Source organism: Plecotus auritus, assembly GCF_963455305.1.
Source record: "Plecotus auritus genome assembly, chromosome: 6".
NCBI lineage: Eukaryota > Metazoa > Chordata > Mammalia > Chiroptera > Vespertilionidae > Plecotus > Plecotus auritus.
Window position 1 is genome coordinate 178,902,553 of NC_137773.1, and position 25,441 is coordinate 178,927,993.

At 64.6% G+C, this 25,441-nt stretch overlaps 1 protein-coding gene across 3 annotated transcripts; it reads right to left on the reverse strand.

Annotated features, from left to right (window-relative positions):
* Positions 1–24,513, reverse strand: PTH1R (parathyroid hormone 1 receptor). Of its 3 annotated transcripts, XM_080673210.1 has the most exons (16): positions 24,388–24,513; positions 22,441–22,495; positions 20,119–20,238; positions 9,180–9,282; positions 7,168–7,296; positions 5,559–5,669; positions 5,341–5,459; positions 5,136–5,230; positions 4,627–4,834; positions 4,168–4,321; positions 2,533–2,593; positions 2,165–2,231; positions 1,834–1,928; positions 1,089–1,230; positions 965–1,006; positions 1–494 (listed from the first exon to the last, which is right to left on the reverse strand). In XM_080673210.1, the coding sequence occupies exons 3-16, from the start codon at positions 20,188–20,190 to the stop codon at positions 117–119; spliced, it is 1,776 nt and encodes a 591-aa protein (XP_080529336.1). In that variant the 5' UTR covers positions 20,191–20,238; positions 22,441–22,495; positions 24,388–24,513; the 3' UTR covers positions 1–116. The 3 variants fall into 3 exon arrangements, with proteins under 3 accessions (XP_080529336.1, XP_080529337.1, XP_080529335.1); XM_080673211.1 differs by lacking the exons at positions 22,441–22,495; positions 24,388–24,513 and adding an exon at positions 21,183–21,262; XM_080673209.1 differs by lacking the exons at positions 20,119–20,238; positions 22,441–22,495; positions 24,388–24,513 and adding an exon at positions 21,183–21,352.
* Positions 24,514–25,441: the final 928 nt, after the last annotated feature.

The following is a 25,441-nucleotide window of genomic DNA, read 5'->3' on the forward strand; positions in this document are numbered from 1 at the left end:
CAGACCACACAGGAAGCTTCCTTTTCCTTCTTTTGTTTTGTTCTCCCAGCCCAGCCCTGAGTGGGCAACCACCGACCGTCCGTCTCTTGGTCCATAGGTCCAACCTTGGTCCCCAGTCACATGACTGTCTCCCACTCCTCCTGCAACAAGGCGGGTGGCCGCTCGGGCGCAGAGGCCTCCTCGTCCAGCCCCGAGCAGGAGCCGTTGAGGAAGCCGGTGTCCTTGGACATGGCCGCGGCTGGCGGTGAGGTCTGGAGGGCCGGGGTCCCCGGCTTGGTGTGACCGGGCAGCTGCGGGTGGCCATTGGTGGTGGCAGCGGGCAGCAGGCGGGGGCTGAGGGGCAGGCCGAGTCCCGCGCGGGAGCCGACGTTGGTCACGCTCGTGTGAGACACCATCGGACCGTAGCTGTAGCTGCTGCTCCCGCTGCGTGCCTTGCGCTTGAAATCCAGGGCCAGCGTCCAGCGGCTCCACGACTTCTTGATCTCAGCTTGGACCTGGGTGGCAGGAGGAGGGGGGCCTCAGGAGTGCCCCGACCCCTCTGCCACCCGTCACCCCAAGCCCAGCAGTGCCCCCACCCCGGCCCCTACAGCACAGCCCTGGAGGGAGACGGGTAAATTCCAAATTCCCAGAAAATTCCAAGGCCCAGGACTCAGTGTCTGGCTGCAGGCAGCTGACACACCCAGAACCTCTGAGGCACAGATGGCCCCGAGGGTGGCTGAGTCGCTTAACCTGGATGACAGAGAATTCAGCCCTTAGATTGGGAAGACACTGGGCTACCCCAGAGATGGGTGAGCCCACAAACCCTAGCACATCCTGAGCCTGAGCCACTGGAAAGACCTCTCTGCCTCCAGGATGTTCTTGGAGGAACAAAGGAAGGACCGGGCAGGAGTGTGGGAGGAGCAGGGCTCGGGAGCCCGGGCCCTCTGCGTCCTCCCTGCCTTGCCCGCTGCCGCCCACCGCTTACCTCGCCGTTGCAGAAACAGTAGATAATGGCGACAAAAAATCCCTGTGGGGAGGAGAGAGGTGGAGGCTAGGGCGAGCCGGTGCGGTCGGGAGCAGGCAGCCCCGCCCACCTGGCCGGCCCGCACCTGGAAGGAGTTGAACAGCATCTCGTAGTGCATCTGGACTTGCCAGAGCGCCCCTGAGACCTCGGTGTACGGCGTGGCCATGAAGACGATGTAGTGGACGCCGAAGAGCGGCATGAGCACCAGCGTGGACTTGAGCAGCTTCCTGGGCCAGCAGGGCACAGGTCAGGGCCGCGCCCCGTCCCCCCCCCACGGGCACTCGGCCCCTCCTCCCCACCTGCCGGCCCCAGAAGCCACCACGGGGCCGAGGCTCCGGCCACCAGTGGAGGACAAGCCAGGTCATCGGGTCAACCACTTGGCTGTCTCAGCAAAGTGCTCCTGGAGTGGACCGATCGTAGTCCCCTCGGGCCCGTACCGCTGGTCCCTCTGCTGGTGCTCGTCACGCCCGCCCCGGCCTCACCGCACTATCCCAGGGCCCACTCCTCGGTTTTAGCACCTTCGCCGCCGCCACTGCCCACCTGTGCTCAGACAGCCTGGGACTAGCTCTCTGAGGGGAGGTCTGGGTTGTCCCGCCCTTGCAACCCCAGCTCCAGTGCAGCGCCTGGCACTGAGGGGCCGGGGTTGGCTTTGGGGTGCCCCCGAGGCCAGGAGCGAGCCCATCACTTTTGGGCAGGGCCAACCAGGGAGTTGGGAGTTGGGTCCTTCCCCTGAAACAGGCTCATTCGTGGAGCCTCAGTCTTGGCTTTTGTATGTGGTGCCTGGATGTTGACCTCTGACCTCTGAGGAGCCTGGCATGGTGGGTGCTCACCGGTACTGCTGCCGCGTGTCACACCGGCCGGCATTGGTCTCCCGCAGCTTGGTGGCGAGCACCCGGACGATGTTGATGAAGAGAATGAAGTTGAGCTGTGGAGTGAGGGGGCTGAGTCTCCATGGCCTCCTAGCAGGGTGGGGACAAGGAGCGGGGACCCACGGCCCCGCCCGGGCCCTGCTCTGCCACTGCATCTCCGGGGGCTGTGGGGTCTCGGCTTCCCCATGAGGACCCGGGACCGGGATGGAGATCAGCTGCTTCTCAGGCCTTGTGGCTGTGACCTTGGGGTCCAGGGACGCCCCCACCCAGCCCTGTGGCCACCCCTGCTCACCACAATGGAGGCCAGGATGGGCACCTGGATGATCCACTTCTTGTTCCCGGAGCTCAAGTCCCAGCACCTGCGGGAGGTTGAAGCGTCAGCCCCTACCCCGTCCTGCTCCCACCCAGAGCCTGCCCACAGAGGCCCAGAGCTGGTCTACTCTGCCATTAGCTGTTGGGGACACAGGTCAGGGTATGCTGGGTGTGGCCAGGCGTGAGGCCACCTTCAGAGACCGATTCTGAAGTAGCCTCTTGTGACCCTGAGCTGGGGCCACTGAGGGCCGGGGCGCAGGAGGCCCCGTCATCCGCTTCACAGAGGAAGAGGGTGCCAGCGGTGTTTCTGACCCGTGTTACCCCAGCCCCTTCTCCGCCTGGACCTACCCCGTGTTGGCCAGGGTGGCTCGCACACCGACCCACACAGCCACGAAGATGGCGGGCAGACCTGTGTGCAGAGAGGGGACAGCGCGTGAGGGCCTCAGATGCTATTCCAGGTGTGTCCTCTCAGCCCACCATGCCAGCTCCGTTCCCCTGGTCCCTGACCATCTCCAGCTGGCCCCCCGTTGTCCCTGACCCCTCACCCCGGGCACACAGCTGCTTGGTGACAGCTGGGCCCTGGCACGTGCTGCCCAGCAGCCTCCCCTTAGGACCCGTCCATCGATTCTGCACCCCCTCTGCCCTCATCTCAATTCTGCACCCCCTACACATACAGCCCCCCTGCGGGGCCCATGGTGAAACCCAGAGTCAGATACAGCCTCATGCAGGCTGTTCCTCCTCCCTCCCCACAGGGCGCTGCTCTGGGGTGGGGGTTTCCTGTGGGGGAGGGAGCCTATTACCGGGGGAACCTCGGTGTGCCCAGGCCGATGCCAGCTGAGGTGGCCCATGGCACCTCTGGGCAAGCTCTGCCTCTAGGAAGGGAGCCCGGGTCCCCACCCTCCATCCCCTCACTGCAGTCTAGGCCTGCGTACCTCTGGGAGGGGAGGGAGTGGCCTGGGCTACGCTTCTCTGTGCTCTCCATCAGTGCGACCCCCCACCCTGACACCCTCTAGCCCCAGAGCCTGCTTCAGTTGCTGGGACCAGGTCTAGGTCTCCCCTCCAACTTCGGGGCTGGCTGTGGGTGAGGTCAAGGTCAGAGTGTGTGCCAAGGAGCAGGAGGCTGTGGCTGTCGATCGAGGGCCTCTGGGTGCTGAGCCCTCAGAGGGTTCCAGCACTGCAGCTGCCCCTCTGCAGTCTGGCCAGCTGCCCAGAGCCCAGCCAGGCCCTGGCGCTGCCAACAACAACGGACAATTATCAGCAACTGGACCCCAGAGCCCGCAGGCAGGCGGGCAGGCCCCAGCTGCCCATTCTGCAGGGGGCTGTGCATGAAGCTGGGGGGCCGGGGGGGGCGGGGGGGGGCGGAAGGGCCCTGCCGGCAGCTTCACAGTGAGGGGATTGGTGTTCACAGCCAGAGTTCTTGGGGGGAGGGTCCCAGATCCCAAGTCCAGCTCCAGGCTGACCTCTGACCCAGGATCCCACTCTGATCCTGAGCTGGATCTTTTTGTTGTTAATCCTCCCCCGAGGGTATTTTCCATTGATTTTTAGAGAGAATGGAAGGGAGAGGGAGAGAAAGAGACATCAATGGGAGAGACACACACCGGGGTCGGGGAACCTGCAACCGAGCATGTGCCCTTGACTGGAATCGAACCCAGGATCCTTCAGTCCGAGGGCCAACACTCTACCCACTGAGCCAAACCGGCAGGGCCTGAGCGGAATCTTGACCTGAGAGTCCTCACCCCCTCTCCTGGGCTGAGCCCCAACTCCAGGCTGAGCCCATCCAGGTGAGTCCCACCCAGCCACGCTCTGCTCCCCGAGCCCGGGAGGGGGTCAGTCACAGAAGGGTGGGCAGGCTGCCCCCCTGCTGCCCCCCGTCCAGGACAGGATATGCTGTGTGGGTGTCTTAGCCTCGTGGTGCCCTCTGGCCCCGTCACCCACGGTCCCCTCTGGACCATCCATGCTGCCTGTCCCCCCTGCCTCGCGTACCCCAGCCAAAGACTGTGAAGCCCCACAGGTACTTCTTCTCGGAGAAGAAGGCCATGAAGATGAGGCTGTGCAGGTACAGCCCCTCCACCAGGATCCAGTAGTAGTTGGTGGCCAGGAAGTAGAGAAAGAAGGTCACAGCCACCCGGCAGCCCGCCTAGGAGACCAGCGGTGTTAGCCAGAGGCGGGGCCTGCACCTGGGGAAGTGGGGGCTGGGTGGGGGCGGGGTGGGGTGGGTGAGTGGAGGGGGCATAGGGCAGGAGGGGAGGGAGGGCAGGCTCTGGTCCAGGTCCCTTACCCAGGGGCGGGTGGCAGGGGGGTGCAGGGCTGAGGCGGGAGTGCTGAGGACCCTGCGGGAGTGGGGGGCACTCACAAAGCCCTGTCAGTAGAGGCAGCAAGCAGGGCTGAGGGTGCGGGGACACGGAGGTGGCTGGGGGCGTGGGCTGCCAGGGGCGCACTCACATAGCCCGCAGGGGCGGCGGCGGCGGCAGCGGCAGGCGGTGGGGGCGCCTGGGCGATGGCGCGCAGCTCCTCCTCCGTGAGACGCTCGGCCTCGTCCAGCGTGGAGCCCGAGTACAGCACCGCGTCCTTGACGAAGATGCTCACGGCGCGCAGCATGAAGGACAGGAACAGGTGCATGTGGATGTAGTTGCGTGTGCAGTGCAGCCGCCTGCGGGCGCGGGACGAGTGGGTCGGGACACGGGCAGGGTAGGGTAGAGGAGGGGAAGGGGTGCACCACGCCCGCCCCGCCCACCGATCTAGGCCCCTCGCCGCCGCCCCGCCCACCGATCTAGGCCCCTCCCCTCCACAACCCCGCCCACCGATTCAGGCCCCTCCCCTCCACAGCCCCGCCCACCTAAAGAAGACCCCCCACGCCCCGCCCACCGAGTTAGGCCCCTCCCAGTCGCCCCGCCCACCCAACTAGGCCCTTCCCCTCCAGCGCCCGCCCACCCGAAGCAGGCCCCGCCCACCTGAAGTAGGCCAGGATGAGCACGGCCACGGTGAGGGAGGCCAGCGAGACGGAGTAGCCCACCGTGTAGATCATGCCCAGGCGGTCAAACACCTCCTGTGCAGGTGGGGGACACCCGGGGGAGGGTCAGAGGTCAGGGCTCGGTCAGGGTCACCCATGGTGCGGGTGGCCGCACCCGGCCAGGTGAGGGAGGGGGAGGCTCTCACCCGCTCACGCGTCTCATTGGTCAGGAACTTGACGCATTCGCTGTAGTTGGCCCACGTCCGGTTGTGCCCGGGCACCAGCTCCCAGCTGCCATTGCGGTCACAGCGGCGGTAGGCATGGCCTGCGGGTCCGTGGGAGGATCAGGGCGGGCAGCCAAGGAGCCCCGAGCTCCATCCAAGTCCTGTGTCCCCAGGTCCCCACCCTACCCCGGCCGCCTTACCTTTGTGGTTGAAGTCATAAATGTAGTCGGGACAGGGCACTGCCACCACCTCGCCCGGCGCCCCCAGCGGCCAGCACAGGATGTGGTCCCACTCGGGCAGGCAGGGGCGCCCTGTGCCCACAGACAGACAAGGTAGGGACCCCCGTCAAGTCCACAGTTAGTGACCAGAGGGCACCTGGGTCAGTGGTTCCCTCAGGGACAGCTGCACCCCAAGACTGGAGAACTCAGGCCCGGAGTGTTCTGGGGAGACTGTATTGAGCCTTTTCTCGCTATGTGCCCTGCACCCACCTGGCCTCAGATCTCACTACCCGCCACCACCCCCCGCCCCCCGCGCAGGTACTGGCACTGGCCAGGAGGCTGGCAGAGGCCAAGAGGGGCAGTGATTTGCTCGGGCAGAGAGCCCAAGGCCCTGCCCCTCAAGTGCTCAGCCCTGGCCAAGCCTCTCTCTTCCCTCTGGTCTTGGTCTCACTTCCAGGTGCCCCTGGAGAAGGTCCAGGCTCTGGACTAACCCCCTCAGCTGAGAATGCTTCCTATGCAGCCCGCCGGGACCACGGACAGGAGGCAGGTCCCATGGCCAGTGCCCGCCAGGCTCCCACCGAGTGGGCACGGACCACATCGGCCGTGCTCCCTCCGCCGTCCGAGGCCGCCCGAGCGCAGGTGTGCGGCTCCAGCGACCACGGGGAGAAGCGATCGAGTGCTCACTGTGGATTCAGATGCCAGGCAGGTGGCACGTCCCACTGTGGGCTCCGGGCGTGAGCTCCGTGACCTCAGAGGGTCCCCCGTTTCTGAATCTCCCCCTTCCTCTCTCCCCCGCGCCCTTCTTTCCCCTGCAGGGTTCCTAACCCTGGGACTGTCCCGCCACCCTGGAAGGCTGCCTGGATGGTTGGCCCCACCCCAGCGTGGTGAAAGGCCCTCTGTCCTGGGCACCATATTCCCAGCCCCGCCTGGCCAGGCCCACAATTCCCTCTGGTCCCCGGGGAGCCACAGGGTGACCACAGCCTCCCAGATGTGGCCCATCTGGAATCTGCTGCCCACCCAGCCGGTTCAAACCGGCCCTGTGGCTGCAGCCTGGGCGCTGCGTTCGTCTCTTCTTACGTCCCCGGGGACAATGCGGCCCTGCCCGCCCTTCCTCTCTTCTCCCTCCTCGTCCCACTGTCTCCCGCCCCACCCTCTCCTGGGTGCCCCTATGGCCCACCTCACTGTGTGTCTCGGTGCGTCCTCCTCTGATATACCGAGTCCCCAGTTTGAACCTCCTGGTCCCCTTTCCGTCACTCCCTGCCTCTTTAGCTCTGTCTCTGGGTCCCTCCCAACCCCTCCCTTCCTCTGTGGATCTCCCTCCACGGAAGGGGCTGTAGTCCTGGGTACCCCCACCCCTGGGGTGGTGGGGGGCCAATTCTCTGCCTGCACCTCCTGGGGGCTGAGCCCAACCAGCCTGCCTGCCTTTTCCCCCTGCCCCCTCGACTCTTGTCTCTTCCCAGCCCCTCCTCTGCTTTCCTGGGGAGGGGGGAATGGAGCGGTGGGGCGGGCGTCCAAGCTGCCTCCGAGGGGTGCGTGGACAGAGGGGTGCGTGGACAGAGGGATGCGTGGACAGAGGGATGTGTGGACGTACCTCGGCGCCTGCTGCCGGGGGGCGCCTCTTTGTCCTTGGATTCAGGGTAGAGCTTCCCGGGTGCCTTCTCCTTCCTGGGCTTCCCCGTGGACGTGGATGCCCATCCTTTGTCCGATTCCATGATGTCGGCTGGAGAAAGCGGGCAGTTACAGCCGTCAGTGCACCTCCTGCCCCAGACTCCCAGGCTGTATAACGGGGGTCCTGCCCTGTCCTGCCGACACCCCAGCTGCTGGGAGAGCTGAGATGAGAGGTGAGGAAGTGCTTCATACTGTGAAGTGGGTGCCGGGTGCAGAACTAATCAAAGGGATGGCGACGTGAAAGGGGGTTCCCAGGGCAGCCAGCACCCTGCGGTGTGGATCGACCAGAGGGTTGGGCGGTAAATGTGGGCAAGACATGGGCACAGGTGGTGTCCTGGACCCAGTGAGCCGCAGCCCACGCAGGAGGCGAAGGCCCCACCAGGGGGCGCCTGGCGAAAGCCGACAGGAGTGATGTCAACAGAGGTTACACGGTGAAAAGGAAGCCAGGCCAGAGCGCTGGGCAGGTCAAGAGGCTGCTGGGGGGGAGACGAGAGCAAGAGCCTCAGCTGCCAGGGCTGGGCAGACAGTCTACCTACGCCGCCCCCTGACCTGGGACACTCGAGTCAGGGTTCCCTGGGGACCCACAGGGACCCTGGAGACCCCATCGAAGGTGGGGCCTGGCCTTCCCCGTTCGGGTCGGTGGCAACAGTGGGAAGCTGAGTGCAGACACCTGGACTGGGATGGCTGTGCCTTTGCCTGCCTGCACCCTTGGGCATCCGCAGGGCTGGGGAGGCAGGATGGGTGAAGAGGGAAGACAGGGCTGGGTCGTGAATGGAGGGTGCAGGAGGTGCAGCCACAGCTAGGAAGAAGGCTGGGTTCAGGACGCAGAGCCAGGAGGAGCAAGTCCCCGAGCTGACGGGCAGGGGACCAGGCGCTGCGGGTGGGAGTGATGATGTGGGGAGGCCCTGTGAGTCCATGCGTGGGAGAAGAGCCGTGTGCTACACCGTGTCCTGTCGGCCCTGAGTGTGCCCAGCCTCTTCCCCCTGCCGCCACAGGCCAGCTCAGCGAGGATCTGCTCTGGTCAGCTGGTCATTCTGGGCCTGGACTTTCTCCAAGCTGATGAGATTAGCCAGACCGATGTCAGAGGTCTGGACGGGCGCTAATGCGGCCCCATCTCCACTTCCAGGAAATGGACTCCAGACAGAAACCAGTTCGAGAGGAGCAGCAGCTGAGAAGTCAGGGGAGCTCCCCCCACCCGCCCCCCTCCCAACCCCAGGCCAGCACCCTCTCCCGGACAGTGGCCTTGACTGACTGACAGAACCATGGATACCCATCCTCTCAGCTTTCCATGCACCTCCCATCCAGCCCCATGGACCCTCAATTCTCTTGACCCTGGACCCTTGGGCTTTGCCCTCTGCCCAGGTGGCCTTCCTCAAGGACCTAACTCTCCTCCTGGACCCGCCTTGAGTACCTCCTCTATCAGGACGCACCCTATGGGGTCTAGCACCCTATCCGTGTTCCTAACCCTGGCGTGCCTCATGGATGTAAGCAGCTTGGGGTGATTCAACATCAGCTGTCTTCATACCATCTAATGCCCCCTCTTCCTAGCCGTGGGTGCACCTCCTTCTGCACCCCACTCATTTCTGAGCCTGACTTTTTTATTTTATTTAAAAAATATATATATCTTCATTGATTTTTAGGGGGGGGAGGAGAGAGAGAGAAAGAGACAGCAACATCGATTGGCTGCCTCCTGCACACCGCATCCTGGGGTTCAAGCCTGCAACCCCGGCATGTGCCCGGACTTGCCGGCTCATAGGTTAACGCTCGACCACTGGTCTCGCCTGAACCGCCCCACTTTTGGTGGCCTGGCCCCCCCTCACCTGACCCACCCTCCCCGATGATGCCACTTGGTTCTGCAGACTGGCTCCGGCCTCCCTCCGGCCCCTCCCTCTCGGGACCCCACCAGGCCCCGGGGCCCGCCCCGCCCCGCCCCACCTGGCCTCTGCAGGACTTCTTTGAGCCGCTTCTCACACTGGGCCTGGGCTCGGTGCAGCAGGAAGATCTGCTCCTCTTTGGTCATGACGTCATCTGCATCCACCTACCAGGTCGAAGGTCAGAGCGCAGGCCAGGCGGCAGCAGGTCCCACAGCCACCCCTGAGGGACCCCCTTCCCACGGCCCTTGCCCTAGAAAGCGGGAGATCTGCCTACACGGCTCCCATTTTACACGTGGGAAGCCACAGCTTCCAGGGGTACGGCTGCATTACCAGAGGGAAAAAGGGGGCAGGGGTCCCCTCTGCCCGCTAGTAACCCCGCCTGCTGCAGCCACTGATATGCTCTGTCCAGGCCGCTCCCCAGGGGGGCATGAGAAATGGATGGAATGTCCCAGGACAGATCCTCACAGGATGGGCCGCGTTTGGGAACCTGAGTGGGATGGAGTGAGCACAGGGCGTGCTGAGCTCTGGGGGAAAAGGCCCGGAATTAACTTCAAGTCCTAGCGCACGGGGAACTCTGGGAATCGCCAGCTTCCATCCTGACCCTTTCCCCTGAATGGAGGGGGCCTCAGCCCTCCCACCGGGCACTCCCCTAGCGGGAGCTGAGGGAGGGATGGAGGGATGCTGGCCGGGCCTGGCTGGGCTTCCTCCCACCCCTGGGACTCGCCAGCTCTGCTTTCAGGACGGGAACAGGAGCATCTGGGGCGGGGGAGTCTCACCCACAGCCTCTGTTCCCCTGACTTGGGGTTGGAAAGGAGTCAGAGGGTGAAGGCAGCGCCCTGCTCTGGAACAGCTCAGTGTGCCCAGCCCGTGAGGGAGCCCCCCAGTAATGCATTCCCTGAGGCCCCCGGGACAAGGACATGTCCCTGGAGACCCCAAGGCCGGGCTGGGCCCCTCGGTCTGAGTGGGGCTTTGCAGGCCTGGGAACCAGCAGGAGGCAGGGAGGGAAGGGGCGGGGGCTGGCTGGGGCTGGGCCGCGGGGAGAAGTTAATTGCCCGAGTCTCTGGGTGGCAGCAGCTAGGGCTTCCCGGGCCCAGGAGTCCCTGTTGGCTCCGCGGGCCTGGGGCTCTGCTGGTTTCACTGAGCTGGGCCTGTGTGCACTGGTGTGTGCCCTCCTGTGTCCTCACACGGGGAGGGTCAGCGTGCATATGTGGGACGTGAGCCTGAGTGTCTGCGAACATGCATGTGTACGCGTGCTCTGGGCAGAGGCTACTGTCAGTGTGTCCGTGCTTCTGCGTGTCTCTGGAGTCTGAGCTGGACACTGAGAGCTCAGCTGAACCCCATGCCCATGGCCCCCGGGAAGGGCTGAGCAGCTTTCTGTGTGTTTGCTGCTGCCCCCACCTGTCAGCTATGGGGGGCGGGCTGTGGGGCATGGGCTTGAGGGAGGACAACTCCGCCTGCCCAATCCAGGGGCTCCAAGGCCAACCGCAAGTTCCCTTTGTGCCTCTGGTATTGGGGATCCAGGCTGCTATGGGTCTGACCCCTGACCCCTGTGAAGGTGCCCACCCCACCCCATCATAGCACCCATTCCCTACCATTTATTGTTACGACTCATGCTTCCATCAGTAACCACCACCACCATCACCACCACAGACTATCACCTTAACCAACATCCCCAACACAACCACCATCACCATCACCACCATCACCACCACAGACTATCAACATCCCCAACACAACCATCACCACCACCACAGACTATCACCTTAACCAACATCCCCAACACAACCACCATCACCACCACCACCATCACCACCACAGACTATCACCTTAACCAACATCCCCAACACAACCATCATCACCACCACCACCATCACCACCACAGACTATCACCTTGACTAACACAACCGTCGACCACCACCATCACCACCACACCACCATCATGGGCACTAACTACTATTACTACCAGTATCACTACCACCAGTGCTATCAGCACCACCACTGCCATCACCAATGTTGCCACCAGCCTCCTAATCGCCGTCACCCCCCCCCTTTTGCCAGATTATCCTCACCCCTCACAACCCACCTCCCTTCCCCACCCCCCTTCCCTTTTGCCCACCTCCATCTCTCAAGACAGACAACGCACTGCATTCTTCCAGCTGATGGGGAGCTCCCCTGTGACAGCTCAGCTTCCACAGACCCCAAAGACAGGCACCCCGGCCCTCCCTACAGACCCTCTAGCCCACGGACACGGCTGAGGGTCAGCGCTGAGGCCTAGACTAAAGGCATCAGTCGTGGGTTGGAGAGTGCTGGTTTGGCAGACAGACAGACAGACAGACAGATGTGCTCACTGGGGGATGGCCAGGCACTGGCCCAAGGTGTGTCTGCTCCGCCCCCGCCTGCTGCTATTGGCTGCACCCTCTCCACGGCCAGAAAAGGCACCCTCTTTGCTGGAGCCTCGTTTTCATGGCGGATCTGGGCCTGCCCAGAGAGGGAAGGTGTGTGCTCCCGGCCGCCACAGCCTCCAGACGCCTTCATTCACCCACAGCGACAGCAGCCCCACCTCCAGCCTCCCTGGACGTGCCACCCATTCCTCGGTCACCCAGTCACGGCAGAACTGCCACTGAAGCCAGAGGGATTCCAGCCTGAATCAGGGCAGCCCTTTCCTGAGGAGCGGAGGGCAGTGCCACGAGTGGAGGCGGGCAGCCACACCAGGGCACTCCCACCTGCCAGGAGCCCCCCACCCCCACCCCAGCGGCACCCTCTCTGCACCCGGAGGCTCTGCCTCCACCACCTCATCCTCACGCCTCCCTTTTCTACCTGGAGAACGGTGAGAGCTGCTGAGGAGCCAATGAGGTACAGCAAGTCTCAGGGAACATCCCGATCGGCCCCGAGGCTTTGAGGGGAATGAAGTCCAACGTGGCCGGCGTTCCCACAGGCTAACTGACCCAAGGGCCAAGTGCCTGTGGCAGCTCCTCAGCTGGTAACCGGTCATTCTTACTGGAGGGCCTGCGCGGCATGAAGGGCCTCAGGACCCGGCAGGCTGGCCCCGGGGGACGCTGGCTGCTACTGCCTTCAGGTCAGCAGCAATGGCACCACATCATGGCTATGGGCCCCCGGTGCCATGGCTGCCCCAAGCCGGGACCCAGCCTGGCAGAGGGAGGTGTCTGAGTGCAGGGGCCCCAGTGGGAGGTGCTGGGGGGGGGGGTCCAAGGATGGGGAAGAGGGAACAAGGAGGCCTGCTGGGTGAGGCATGCCTCACACCTTTTGGGGGTGCAAGGACCTCCCAGTAGCTCCTTGCATACCGGGGTCCACCCTGGACTCACACTAAGATTCAAGGTCACTGCTGGGGCTTGGGGGGCAAGAGGGCCCCTCCTTGGCCTCTGCTCTGACTGGGGAGGCCTGCCCCCAGCTGCTGCTCCCCCCTCACCCGCCAGCCCTCCACCAGCAGAGTTGGGGTCTTCTTGGCCCAGCGCCTAAAGGGGGCGGAGGACTCAGACCCGCATCATTTTGGGTCCAGGGAGCCTGTGGGTCTTGGCTTCTGGGACGAAGACTGAGGACCCAGGGTTGGGTCATGGCCAGGGGTCAGTCAGTCCACACCCACTCGGATGGGCCCCCCCACCCTGGTGTGAGGTGTGCCCAGCCCCCCCCCCCCACACCCCTCCCTGGCGTTGGGTTAGGGCCGCCTTCCGTGACCTAACCACTGGGCTTCCACGTCCTCCTGCAGCACACGCTCCCACGTTTCACCCAACACAGAGCCTTCCTGTGCGCGACGTGCGGCCCCGGAACGTGCGGCCCCGGAACGTGCGGCCCCGGAACGTGCGGGGGCGGGTGATGCTCTGACCTTAGCCCTGAGCTGGGGGAGAGGGAGAGGCAGCCTGGGAGCACTGGGCTGGGGTTTGGGGGCTCCGGGCGGGGGTGCTGGGGGCTGGGGGCTGGGAGCTGGCATGTTATTTACAAACATAGGAGCTGCCGGCCCGGGGAGACAGCAGTGTGTGGTCAAGAGGCCCCGATGTGTTTCTCATTTCCTGAGTTCAGGAGCCCAGAGGAAGAGAAAGCCAGCTGCTACCACCCCTCCCCCAACCCACTCCCAAGGCCACCCCACGCGGACGGACCGACGGTGTCAGGGCTGGGGCGGCAGTGACGGTGGCCGTGGGGGCCGTGGGGTGGCAGTGGGGATTGTGGGGTGGCAGTGGGGGCTGTGGGGTGGCAGTGGGGGCCGTGGGGTGGCCGTGGGGGCTGTGGGGTGGCAGTTGGGATTATGGGGTGGCAGTGGGGATTGTGGGGTGGCAGTGGGGGCCATGGGGTGGCAGTTGGGATTATGGGGTGGCAGTGGGGATTGTGGGGTGGCCGTGGGGGCTGTGGGGTGGCAGTGGGGATTATGGGGTGACAGTGGGGATTGTGGGGTGGCAGTGTTGGCCGTGGGGTGGCAGTGGGGATTGTGGGGTGGCCGTGGGGGCTGTGGGGTGGCAGTGGGGATTGTGGGGTGGCAGTAGGGATTATGGGGTGGCAGTGGGGATTTTGGGGTGGCAGTGGGGGCTGTGGGGTGGCAGTGACAAGGCTGGGGCGGTGGAGGTGTGATGGTGGCCGTGGGGGTGGAGGTGTGATGGTGGCCGTGGGGGTGGAGGTGTGATGGGGGCCGTGGGGGTGGAGGTGTGATGGTGGCCGTGGGGGCGGAGGTGTGATGGTGGCCGTGGGGGCGGAGGTGTGATGGTGGCCGTCGGGGTGGAGGTGTGATGGGGGCCGTGGGGGCGGAGGTGTGATGGTGGCCGTGGGGATGGAGGTGTGATGGGGGCCGTGGGGGCGGAGGTGTGATGGGGGCCGTGGGGGCGGAGGTGTGATGGTGGCCGTGGGGGTGGAGGTGTGATGGGGGCCGTGGGGGCGGAGGTGTGATGGTGGCCGTCGGGGCGGAGGTGTGATGGGGGCCGTGGGGGCGGAGGTGTGATGGGGGCCGTGGGGGCGGAGGTGTGATGGGGGCCGTGGGGGTGGAGGTGTGATGGTGGCCGTCGGGGCGGAGGTGTGATGGGGGCCGTGGGGGCGGAGGTGTGATGGGGGCCGTGGGGGTGGAGGTGTGATGGTGGCCGTGGGGATGGAGGTGGGATGGGGGCCGTGGGGATGGAGGTGGGATGGGGGCCGTGGGGATGGAGGTGGGATGGGGGCCGTGGGGATGGAGGTGGGATGGGGGCCGTGGGGATGGAGGTGTGATGGTGGCCGTCGGGGCAGAGGTGTGATGGGGGCCGTGGGGGTGGAGGTGTGATGGGGGCCGTGGGGGTGGAGGTGTGATGGTGGCCGTGGGGGTGGAGGTGTGATGGTGGCCGTGGGGGTGGAGGTGTGATGGTGGCCGTGGGGGTGGAGGTGGGATGGGGGCCGTGGGGGTGGAGGTGTGATGGGGGCCGTGGGGGTGGAGGTGGGATGGTGGCCGTGGGGGTGGAGACCCAGCTCCAGCCACTGACCAAGTGAGAGCCGCTCCTGTCAGGGCCTCTCCCGCTGCCCAATTCCACACGTTGCCGTCTGTGGTCCCAGACAGGCCTCCTCCTCGGGGAAAGGGGAGGAGACACAGGGATCCCTCTTCGCGCTGACACCTCTGCCTCTGGGGAAGGGGTTAGCCTCGGGGTCGTCTCTGGGGTCCTCGCATCCTTCCCTCCGTCCCTCCCCTGGGTCCAGCCTGGTCCCGGGGAAGGCGGCTGCTGGCTTCGTGCTCACCTCAGGAGGCAGCGGATCCCCCGGTGGTCGACCCTGGACCTGGCCGGTCTCTCCCGCCCCGCGGGCGCCCCCTCCCTGCTGGCACCAGCCATGGCTCCTGGACGTTAGCCACATGCCCTTCGCCTTCCACCACATCCCGTCTTACAAATGGGGACACGGAGGCTGAGCGTCCCGCTAACAAGCAGAGGCTGGGACTGGAGCTGAGGCCTGCTCGGCTGCAGCCCTGGAGGCCGGGGGGCGGGGGGGGGGGGGACCAGCCACCTGGTCCTGTGGGGCCTCTCAGCACCAGCTTTCCTCAGTCCCGCGGCACCATCTCTTTCTGGGCAGAGCGAGCGCCTCTCTGCAGAGCGCCCGAGGCAGCCTCGGGGCCGAGGCAGGCGCACGGGTGAGCAGATGCCGATGGCGGCTGGTGGCTGTGTGTTCCAGGCTGAGGACACGGGGCCTCCAGGCAAACCAGGAGGAGAAAGCTTGGCGGACGGGAGACCCCTCCTGACCTCCTGGCCTCCCTGCACCTCTCCTCCCGGTTGCACTCCTGGGGCCGGCGCTGGCCCCTCCACGTCTCACGCCAGCAGCCTGGGCTCGCCCCACCCCTTGCTGCCCTCTGTCTGTCCGGCGGGGCTCCCTGCAGGGACACTCCTGCCGGCCACCGCTGACAAGTGTGGACTGCCCCCCCCCAGGCCTTCCTGAACAAACCGCCTGTGTTCGTGGCTGGGAGGGGCTAGGGGAGGCACTGTGATGCCTGCCTCTCCTCCCGGCCAGCGTGGACGCCGTCGGGGCCACAGTGGGACGGAGCCCGGGAGGGTGGGATCCATCGGCGGCGAGGACAGGGCGGGTCTGCACCAGCGGCCTCCGCCTGGGCTGGAGGACCAGCCAGAGCCGGCCTGGTGGGCAGAATAGGTCCCGCCTGGTCCCGCCTCCGCACAAGGCTGGTCCCAGAGTTGGGGCTCGTAGGGTGGGAGGTTCCCCACGCCCCTGGGCATCGGAGCAGGACCCTGCACCCTCTCCCAGTCGCACTCTATTTTGCCGACAATTTAAGGGGCACGCACAACCCCCCCCCCCCCATCGAGCTTTCTTTTTCCTGGGGGACTCCCTCTCTCGGGCCTTCCTGATATGGGGGCCGCCAGGGCGTGTCCCCAGAGGGCACACGACAGGAATCTGGGGGAGGCTGCTCGATGCCTCATTAAAACATTCCGAAGGAAACCCAAGTTCCGAGGGCTCGCCCCCTCCCCCTGCTCTGTCCACAGGCAGTCCCCAGAGCTGGGGTGGGGGCAGGGCGCTGGGGTGTGTCAAGGGCAGGTGATATAAAAAGCTTCAACAAATCAATACGTAATAGAAGGCAAACAACGCAGGAGAAAGACGGGTGATGGCTCTGAGCCAGCTCTTAGGAGGTGGACCATAAACCAACGGCAAGTCCTAACGCTCACGAGTAACCAGCGAATTAAAATGACACGAGGTCACGTCTCGCCTCTCGGAACGGCAGCGGCGAGGCAGAGAATCCTCACTGTCCTACGAGACGGGACGGGGTGTTGGGGAAGGCCCGCTGCTCCCTGCAGGGGTTGGCGGCTGCAGAGGGCAGCGTGGCCTCGTCTGAGAAAATTGAAACCGTGCGCGTCCACAGACCCAGCAATGACAGAATCTAGAAATTTCCACCGGGGACGGGCACACGGGGACAGGAGACGGCATTTCGAGGAGCTTCTCTGCCACGGTCAGGATCACACGCATACTAGTACACGCACACACACACGCATACATGCACACACACACACACACACACACACACACACTATGCAGAAACTATCTAATGTGCATTCCTGGATCCCGCATTCTGGAATACTACACAGCATTAAAAAAAGACGGATTTACATTTACCGACACGAAGGTTTCAAAGGCGCATCTTTTAAGTAGAAAAAGGCTTGTGGCAGAAACCCTACCCACAACCCGATACCATTTATTTAAAAACAAGCAGAGCCCTAACCGGTTTGGCTCAGTGGATAGAGCATCAGCCTGCGGACTGAAGGGTCCCAGGTTCGATTCCGGTCAAGGGCATGGACCTTGGTGGCAGGCACATCCCCAGTGGGGGGTGTGCAGGAGGCAGCTGATCGATGTTTCTCTCTCATCGATGTTTCTGACTCTCTATCCCGCTCCCTTCCTCTCTGTAAAAAATCAATAAAAAATAAAATAAAATTAAAACAAGCAGAAAGCAATAGGACAAAACTACCTCCTCGACAGGGACACTCGAAGTGCCTTTGGGAACGCACAGAGAAAGGTGGGGAGTCCACCCCTCACCCCAGGCGGGTAAGACACCGTTTTCTCCAAAAGTGGGAGTGGGGCTCGGAGTAATCAGTGATGCTTGTTTAATCTGTAGCATTTGACTCTCTTATAAGGAAGAACATTTGCAAGGGTCGGTTATGAAGTTAGAAATAAAAATTTAAAAAAGTAAAACAAGATTTTACTTTATTTTCTAGAAAAAAGAAGCAAAAGAAAACGCGAGTGGGCAGGGGCTCCCTGCCAGCCCAGGTCCGCTCCCTGCCTTGGAGGAAGCGGCCCAGTGCAGAGCCGAGGACCGGGGCTCAAACCCCACCTCGCGCACACTCACTGTGGGCGGGCACCTCAGGACTTGTGCATAACACGGTGGGTGAGTGGACGGCGTGAGAAAACGTTCGAGACGGGTTCCAGCTCAGAATCTGGGGACAGCTCAGTTCCTTCTTGTCTCTGAAGTGAGCCCTGTGGCCGAGCTGCCCCTGGAGCAGGCTGGGAGGGGGCCCCCCTATCTTTGCCCCCCGCCACAGTCCTTCTGGAGCCTGACTCTGAGGTCACGTCTCTACCCGTAAGACCAGTCCCCTTCGATGACCTTCCGCCTCCCTCCTGCAGGTTCTCCTTCACTTGTCCTTAGCATGGAGCACCCCCAAGGATAAGAGCACCCCTCTGCTCCCCTATCCACAATCTGTGGGCCCATCCCTCCCTCCAGACTTCACTCCGCCTGCCCCAGCCTCACGGTCCCTCTTCCCTGGACGCACAAGATGGACTGGCTGAGTCTGACCACAGCCCACAGCCAAATTTGCTCCCTTTCTAGTCCCCCAACCGTGAGATCCCTGGAGATGTGAGCTGGGTCCTGGGGCGGGCTGGGCAGGCGGCACACAGGCTGGGCACCAGCTCAGGCAGGCGGGCACGGTGAGTACCAGGGAAGACCTTGGCGGGAGAAGCCGTGCCTGGTTCAGGAGCGGGAGCTGGCAGATTGGCAGCCTCTCGCCGGCTCCCACTAAGCCCAGGGGACCACAGGGTGTGAGTGACCCTCCAACCGTATCCTCTAGCCCTGAAGCCAGGAAGGGTCCAGGGCACTCCCGTCCTTCGAGTCGAGCCATAGGTGCCCCCAACACGGTCCCGGAGCAGATCCAGGCCCGACGTCTCTCCTGTCCTACCTCAGCCTTGGGCCAGAGCTAAGCCGGGCGAATGGCCTCCATGGAGGGCCTCGGGGGACCATTACCCTCTCCCCTACGGGCACAGCGCTGGCACGTGGCTGGCACACAACCAGTCGTGGCCCTAACGGTTGTGTGGTTCAGGCCCGTTACAACCGGGACAACAGCAGAGCCTTTCCAAGAGGGTTGTTGGGAAGATAAACTAGTTAATAGTGTCAAATGCTCAGCTAGGTGTCTGGCAAGCAGACAGCACCACAGAGCGCTTGGTGAACAGGAACACGCACCTGACAGACCTGGGCGCCCAGCTGTCCACGGACGCACACATACGCAAGCACAGCTCTGCTCCAGCAAGGCGTGTGCAGACCCACAGCTTCCCACACGCGTGAGCTCACCCGTGGCTCAGACACTCACACACACACGGGCCCAGAGAACAGCCATGCCCGGAGTCCCACAGATCCTGCTCTGACACACAGGCATACTCGCAAGACACCCAAGCCCACGGCCCCGTCTATCCCTCCAAAGTCACGTGCACACGTACGTGCACACAGACTGTGCCGGTGGCTCTGCCCGGGGAGCTGAGTGCCTGGGAGGATGGGAAATGGCTCTGGGCCCTGGCAGTCACCAGGGTTCCCGTCTACACGTTGGGAAGCTGGACTCATGGGCACGAGGCACACTGCAGGCTGGAGCCGAGGGGAGCCTCGGATGGGGGTGCAATGTTCCTTCCCTGCTGTCTTTTTACAGACGGGAACGCGGAGGGCGGAGGACAGCCCAAGGTCACGCAGGCACTGGGCAGAGCTGGGAGGATCCCAGAGCCACTGCCTTCCCTCCTTGCGGCGCTGCCTGGGTAGGAGCTGGTCAGGCGGAGGAGGCCGCGGCCTGCCTGTCTTTCTAGAAGGGAATGTCCTCACCTGGGAGGTGGGCCCCGGAGGCAGCAGGGGCCTGAGGGCAGACACAGGCAGACAGCCTCCTCAGCAACCGGCCGGCCCCGGGCCCGGCTGGGCGGGATCGGATGGACATTCCCAGAAAAGGCCCGCTCCTCCGTGTCTCCAGCTCTTGGCCCCTCCAGTGCCCCCCATTCTTCGCCCCTATTCTCGGTCCTTCTACTCCTCCTGCTCTGGGGAGCTCTGTCCGCACCCCCTTTCTCTCTCTCTCTCTCTCTCTATTCCTCCTCATCGCTCATCCTTTCTCTTCTGGTCCCTCTGGTCCCCTCGTGGCCTTTGCTCTCAGGAGGTTACAGATGGGGTCCCCCATCTTCCCTGAGCATTTCTCCTGTAGGAATGTTCTGTGAGGCCAGGGGACTCCTTCCTCCACACCACACCATATGCGCCTCTCCATGGAGAAAAGCTTCCACTCTGGGTAAAGCTGGGTGTGTGTGTGCGTGTGTGTGCACGCGCGTGTGCACGCAGGGGACCCTGAGAGCTGGAGGGTCCCCTAAATCCTGCCCCCTGCCTGGGTGACTCTGACCTCAGCCCCCAGCCCCATCCTGGATTGCAAACAAAATGTGCAGAAAGCAGAGGCCCCAGAGCGAAGTCTGTGGACGCCACCTCAGGGCCAAAGCCATCTCCGCTGGTCACACCGTCATCTCTGTGGGAGACCCAACCAGAGCAGTGGTGCTCACACAAGGGGAAGACAGGGGGCCCCCAACCACAGGCTCCCAGACCGGGGACCCCAAACCCAACCTTCAGAAACAGGGACACGTTAAGGAGGCGTTTGGAACCCAGAATGCAGACACCCCAGAGACAGTAGGCACCGAGGACCCACCCAGGTCAGAGGGGACCCCCATGCAAAGTTCAAAGGACTCGGGGAACCCAAGGCTCTGCACCCCGAACACCCCTCTTCCCCTAGGGACCCCAAAGCGAGCCCGCAGCCCCGGCGGGGACTTACCAGGGCAAACGCGGAGCCCAGCACCGGGCAGCAGAGCAGCAGCGCCAGGCCGGGCGCGATCCGGGCCCCCATCGCCGCCGCCTAGGGCCCTGTCCCTCGGGGCAGCCGCCGCCGCCGGCCCTGGGGTGGGGGGTTCAGAGCCGCGTTAGGCCGGCGGCCCCGCCCACGCCCGCGCCTAGGAGACCCCGGCGGCCCGGCGGCCCGAGGGCCCGGGACCCGACGCGGGGCCCATGCGCCGAGGGCAGGCGAGCGAGCGCGAGGAGAGGGCGGAGGCAGAGGCAGCGGGGGCCGGCGGCGGGCGGGCGCCGAGCGCTGCGGAGCGGCCCGTCTGCCTCGCAGCGGAGAAATCACATCCATATGGCCGGGCCCCCCGCCCCCGGCCCGCCCCCCGCCCCGCCTTTTCTTTTTTCCCCTTTTTTTTTTTTCTTTTGGGGAACTGGGAGCTGCGGCTTCGCCCCACGCCCAGGGGGAGGGTCGGGGGAGGGGTCGGGGTCGCGGTCCGCGGGGGGCGCGCGGGGCGGTTATTTTTAGCTCCGCGGCCCGCGCGAGGGGACGGGCGGGGGGCGCGCTTGGAGCCACTCCGCGTGCCGCTCGGGGCTGGTCCCAACTTGGCCGCGACCCTGAGACCTTCGGGGGTCGGGCCGCGGGCTCCCAGCGCCGCGACCCCCTCGGATGCCTATCTCGTCGCCGGCCGCCTCCTGCACCCCCGCCCCGTCCCCGGCGGGAGTTCCGCCCGCGCCGCCGGAGCGCGCCTGCGGCCGGGACCCTCTGTCCGTCTGTCTGCCTCCAGCTCCCCCGGCCTCGGCCTCCGTCCTTCCCGCAGCCCCAGCTCCGTCTCGGTCACTCCCCGGCTCCCTCCTTCCCCTCCCCCTTCCCTCTACGAAAACATTTGCAAGTTTCCAAAAAAGCCCGGAGCCCAGAGGCTGGGCTGGCGGCTCGCGGGCTCCGAGGCGGCGCCGTGGGCTGACCCCGAAACAGACCAGCCGCCCGCCGGCCAGCCCCCGGCAGTCACCCCTCCCCGGCTCCAGCCCCCTCCCCTGGCGCCGGCCCGGACCCCAACTTACTCCGAGCGCGCCGCCGCGGCCCCCGCCCTGCCATGGATGTCGGGGGCCCCCCGACAGACTCCCCAGGACAGCGCCCCGTCCGCGGCCCCGGGGGGACTTCATGGAGCTTTCGGGGTCTCCCTGGCCCGCCTGGCTTCCTGCGCGCCCCCCGCCCGGCCGCCGCCCGGAGCCGCCGCCCGCCGCGCGCGTCCCTCGCCTGGGCGTCTGCCGCTCCCCTCCCCCCGCCGGGCGCCGCCGCCGCCTCCCCCGCGCCGCCTGGGCCTCTCTCGCCCCCGCCCCCTGGTCGCTCCGACGCGGCGTGTGCAGGGAGAGCGGGGCCCGCGGCCCCCGCCGGGGCATCGCTCTCGAGGCCGCGCTCGGGGCGCACGGCGGCGGGATGGGCGTGTGGAGGGCATGGCGGGGGCTGTGTGCGCGTCGGGCTGGGACTCGGGCCGGGCCGCGGCCGCCGCTGGGCTCTCCGCCCCGGGGAGGCACGGGCGTTATTTTCCTGCTCGCCCGGCCCGGGCGGCGAATGGGGCCCGGCCGCGGGGCAGGCCCTCTTCACCAGAGGCGCCCGCGCCCGCGCGCGGTTGGTTCGCGGGATCCCGCTCGGGCTGGACGGGGTCCCTGGGGAGGCTGCGCGGCTGCCCTCCCGCGCCTGGCTCGGCCGCCGCCCTCCGGCCCCGCCCCGCCCTCGCCTGGACCCCCAGACGCGGGAACGACCCCTCGGGACCCTAGACCCGCCTCGCCCCCGCCCGCGTCTCCGGCCTCGCGCCCCTTTCTCCCTCCCCAGGGTCTCCCCGGGTCGGGGTCTCGCCAGTCTGGACCCATCCAGGCGCCGGCCCTGTGCCTACAGCTCCGCCCCTGACTCCACCCCGGGCGGCTGGAGGCCGCGGGACCCGGGGGCTCAGCCCAGACCCCCACCCGCGGGTTCCGCCTCCTTCTCCCACGCGGTCCCACCCCGAGCCGCTCTGGGAGGGCTCTGGTCCCCTGGGGACCCACAACTTAGGGGGAAAGAGGGAGGAGTCTTTGGGGTCTGGGGCGGGGCAGGGCGGGGCTTAGGTGCTTTAGCGGACGCCTGACCAACCAGGAGAGGGGGCCTGGGACCCCAAGTCCACCGCCTCTCAGGACCAGTCTGGGAAGCTGAGGCGCAGGAGGGCCCCGGGGTTCCTGGACCCGAGGGCTTGGAGGAAGCTAATGTGACTGTGGGGGGGTGGGGGTGCCCTAGGAAATAAGATTCAGACCGACAGGCCCCCCTCCCCTCCGCTTGCCCACTTACCAATTGTGTATTCTGGACACCACAACTCTCCCGCTGTCCGGGCCTGTTCCCTCATCTGTAAGACACAGGGTGGACCAGTTGACTCAAAGGGCACTTTTAATTTTACTGTTTTAGTGCCTCTGAGGATGGGTGTCCAGACTCATGGGCTCTGGGGTCTCCCCCAGACTCAGCTGTGGAAATGGAGCTCCCCAGAACCCCCTTCTCTTCCCCCTCAATGTGAATGGGTCCCCAAGCCCCAGTCCTTAAGGCCACAAATTCAGTTGCTCCAACCTTTCTGGCAGCCAGCATACCCCCTTACCAGCTGCACCCACACCCTCCTGGCGCCCCACTGCCCTGAGTTTGGGGTCCCGGTGTTTGAGAGCTGGGCTGTTTGAGGCTGCTTCCTCGGGTTCACGCCCCTGCCTTCCTGTGCAGCGTCCTGTGCAGGATTCTTCACCCCTTTGTCCCCGTGTCCCATCTCCCCCACTCCTGGGGTGGGGTTCTGATTTGGGGCCGCTCCCTACGATGTGGCCCCTCTGGTGACAGAGGCCCAGGTGCCCAGAACAGCTGGGGTTTCCAGCGTTGCATCCCCATGGTCTCAGCTGGGACTCTCTTTCTGAGCGATTCTATGCCAAGTTTTGTGACCGACGACCACTGACAATCCCCACCCCTCGGCGATGGTAAAACAACATTCACAGGGGGGTGGGGGGAACTGAGAGGTAAACTAGGGGCTGATGGGGGAGTCCTTCGTGGATCTGATGGAAAGCTTGAGATTTGGAAACAACATTTGCACGTGGACGGAGCAGGGTAAGCTGTGGACAGGACGGCAGAGAGGGGTCTGGCGGGCTCCGGGCCCCCACAGGTGCTGCTGTAGCCATCAGGCATGTGTCTCACCCCAGAGTCCCTGCTGGACATTCCACCAGGGTGGGTGGGGCCACTGGTCCCCTAACTCGCCCCCAGGCTCCGGTTAAAGTGCCACGGTGAGGGTGGGTGGGGTGTCACACATTAACCGGGAGAGAGGCAGCCTGCCCTTTGACAGGCAAGCCCCAGGGCCCCGGTCAGTTTCTGGTCAGTCTCAGGTCAGTTTCAATGGCATTTCCAAAGGCCTGGGTGGGGGCAGGGAGGTGGAATGAGTTCCTGTGGGGCTTCCCTCTCCGACTCCAGCCTGAGGCCTAGAAGGAGAAGCCAAGGTGGTCCCTGCATCTCAGAAGGGGAGCTGGGATGGTCTGTGTGCAGCGGCCCTGGGCTGACAGCGCTGCTGCTGCTGCTGCTGCTGGCAGTCGGGCCCTGGGGCCGGGGTGAGCACCAGCCTCCAAACGGAAAGGCAGAGGCTCAGGTCTCCCCTCTGCAGCCCGACCTTGCCATGGCCCGCAGGGCCAAATGCCCCATCCCCCAGCCCTCGCCCACATCAGCCTCAGTCCCAGTCTCAACCCTGATCCCAGACTGACCTCTCACCGCCGGCTGACCTCTGACCCCGGCTGAGCCTGCACCTAAGCCTTAATCCTCAGGTTCCAGGCTCCTGGAAGCTTTTCAAGTCAAGGGCCAGCCGGGGAGGGGTGGCCAGGCTGTGAGTGAGCCCAGGTGCCACTTTTACAGCCATTTCGCTGCTCATAAACACCCCCCACCCCCACCGGGAGTCACCGGAGGCCCCACAGCAGCTGGTTGGCGGCCCCGCCCCGCCCCGCTGCAGGAAGCCCGGTTTCTCACCTCTGGGGGAAGACCGAGGGCGGGAAGCTGGGGCACCGGGTCTGGAGGCTCTGTTGAAGGCAGGGAGCACTCCTAGGGCGATTTGGGGTGTAGGTTTCCAGTCCCTACTGATCACACAGCCACAGGCCCAGATGTCTCCATGCAGGCAAGGTAGGCAGGCACGCTTTGTCTGCCCCAGGACACTAGCCAGTGGAGTACCATGGCCTGGTGCCTCCCTCCCGGCTGCACGGGGGCCCCAGGACTTACCTGGATCCCACTCACCTGGAGCCCGCACAGCCTCCCGAGGAGAGCCTGGAGCCACGGAGCAGGGTCAGTTTGGCCATGGAGAGGCCATGGGTAGCCCCGGGCAGCTTCTGTGGTTCGGGCCTAAGCAAGGATGTTGCTGTTTAGGAAAGAAAAAGGCCTGAGTCAGAGCTTTTCCTTAAAAAGAAAAATTAATTATTTTTTACGAAGTCTTGCACCGGCCCAGGACTTTGTCCCAGACCCTGGTGGGGCGAGGCAGGTCCAAGCGCAGCAGTCCAGGTGCCCAGGGCTGGGCTCTCCCCCGCCCCCCGCCCCCCCGCCCCCCCCCCCCCCCCGGGTCTGCAGTCAAGCAGCTCCCAGGCCCCTCAGCCCTCAGGTCTATGGCCTCAGGAGTCCTCTCCTTGCCCTCCAAGCCTCTCTCACTAACTCCCCTCTGTCTGCTGTGGTGTCCCTGTCTGCACCTTCCAGTCCTTTCCACATCTCAGAACTTTCAGGCCTTAGAAATAAAATAAAATAAAATAAAATAAAATAAAATAAATAAAATAAAATAAAATAAAATAAAATATAAAAAAATAAAATAAAATAAAATAAAATAAAATAAATAAAATAAAATTAAAATAAAATAAAATAAAATAAAATAAAATAATGAAATAAAGTTCCAGGCCACCATGGCTAGGAGCACAGCCCGAGGAGTGACTTCGGTTTTGCACACCTGAGGAAACCCTGTGGGCTGAGGGTGGCTCCTACCCAGGCTGCAGGCAGGAAAACTGAGATCGGGAAGGCTGGCCTCCAGCACTAGTACCCATGGCTGCCAGCCAGGAGAGACATGGGGGGCCTCCTTCCGCCCTCGTCCTGACCCCTGGAAGCCCACAGCCACCCCATATGTGACTCGTTGCCCACTGCAGCTTGGGCTCCTGGTGTGAAACCCTCCAAAAAACGCTCTCTCTCTGAGTGCCCCCCAGACCCCCCCAGGCTCAGCACCCGCTGGGCAAGCTGCAGGTGGGAGAGGCAGAGGCTGTGCACACAATGCCCTCCCGCTGTGGGTCTTCCGAATTAGCTGTGGCAGAACCGG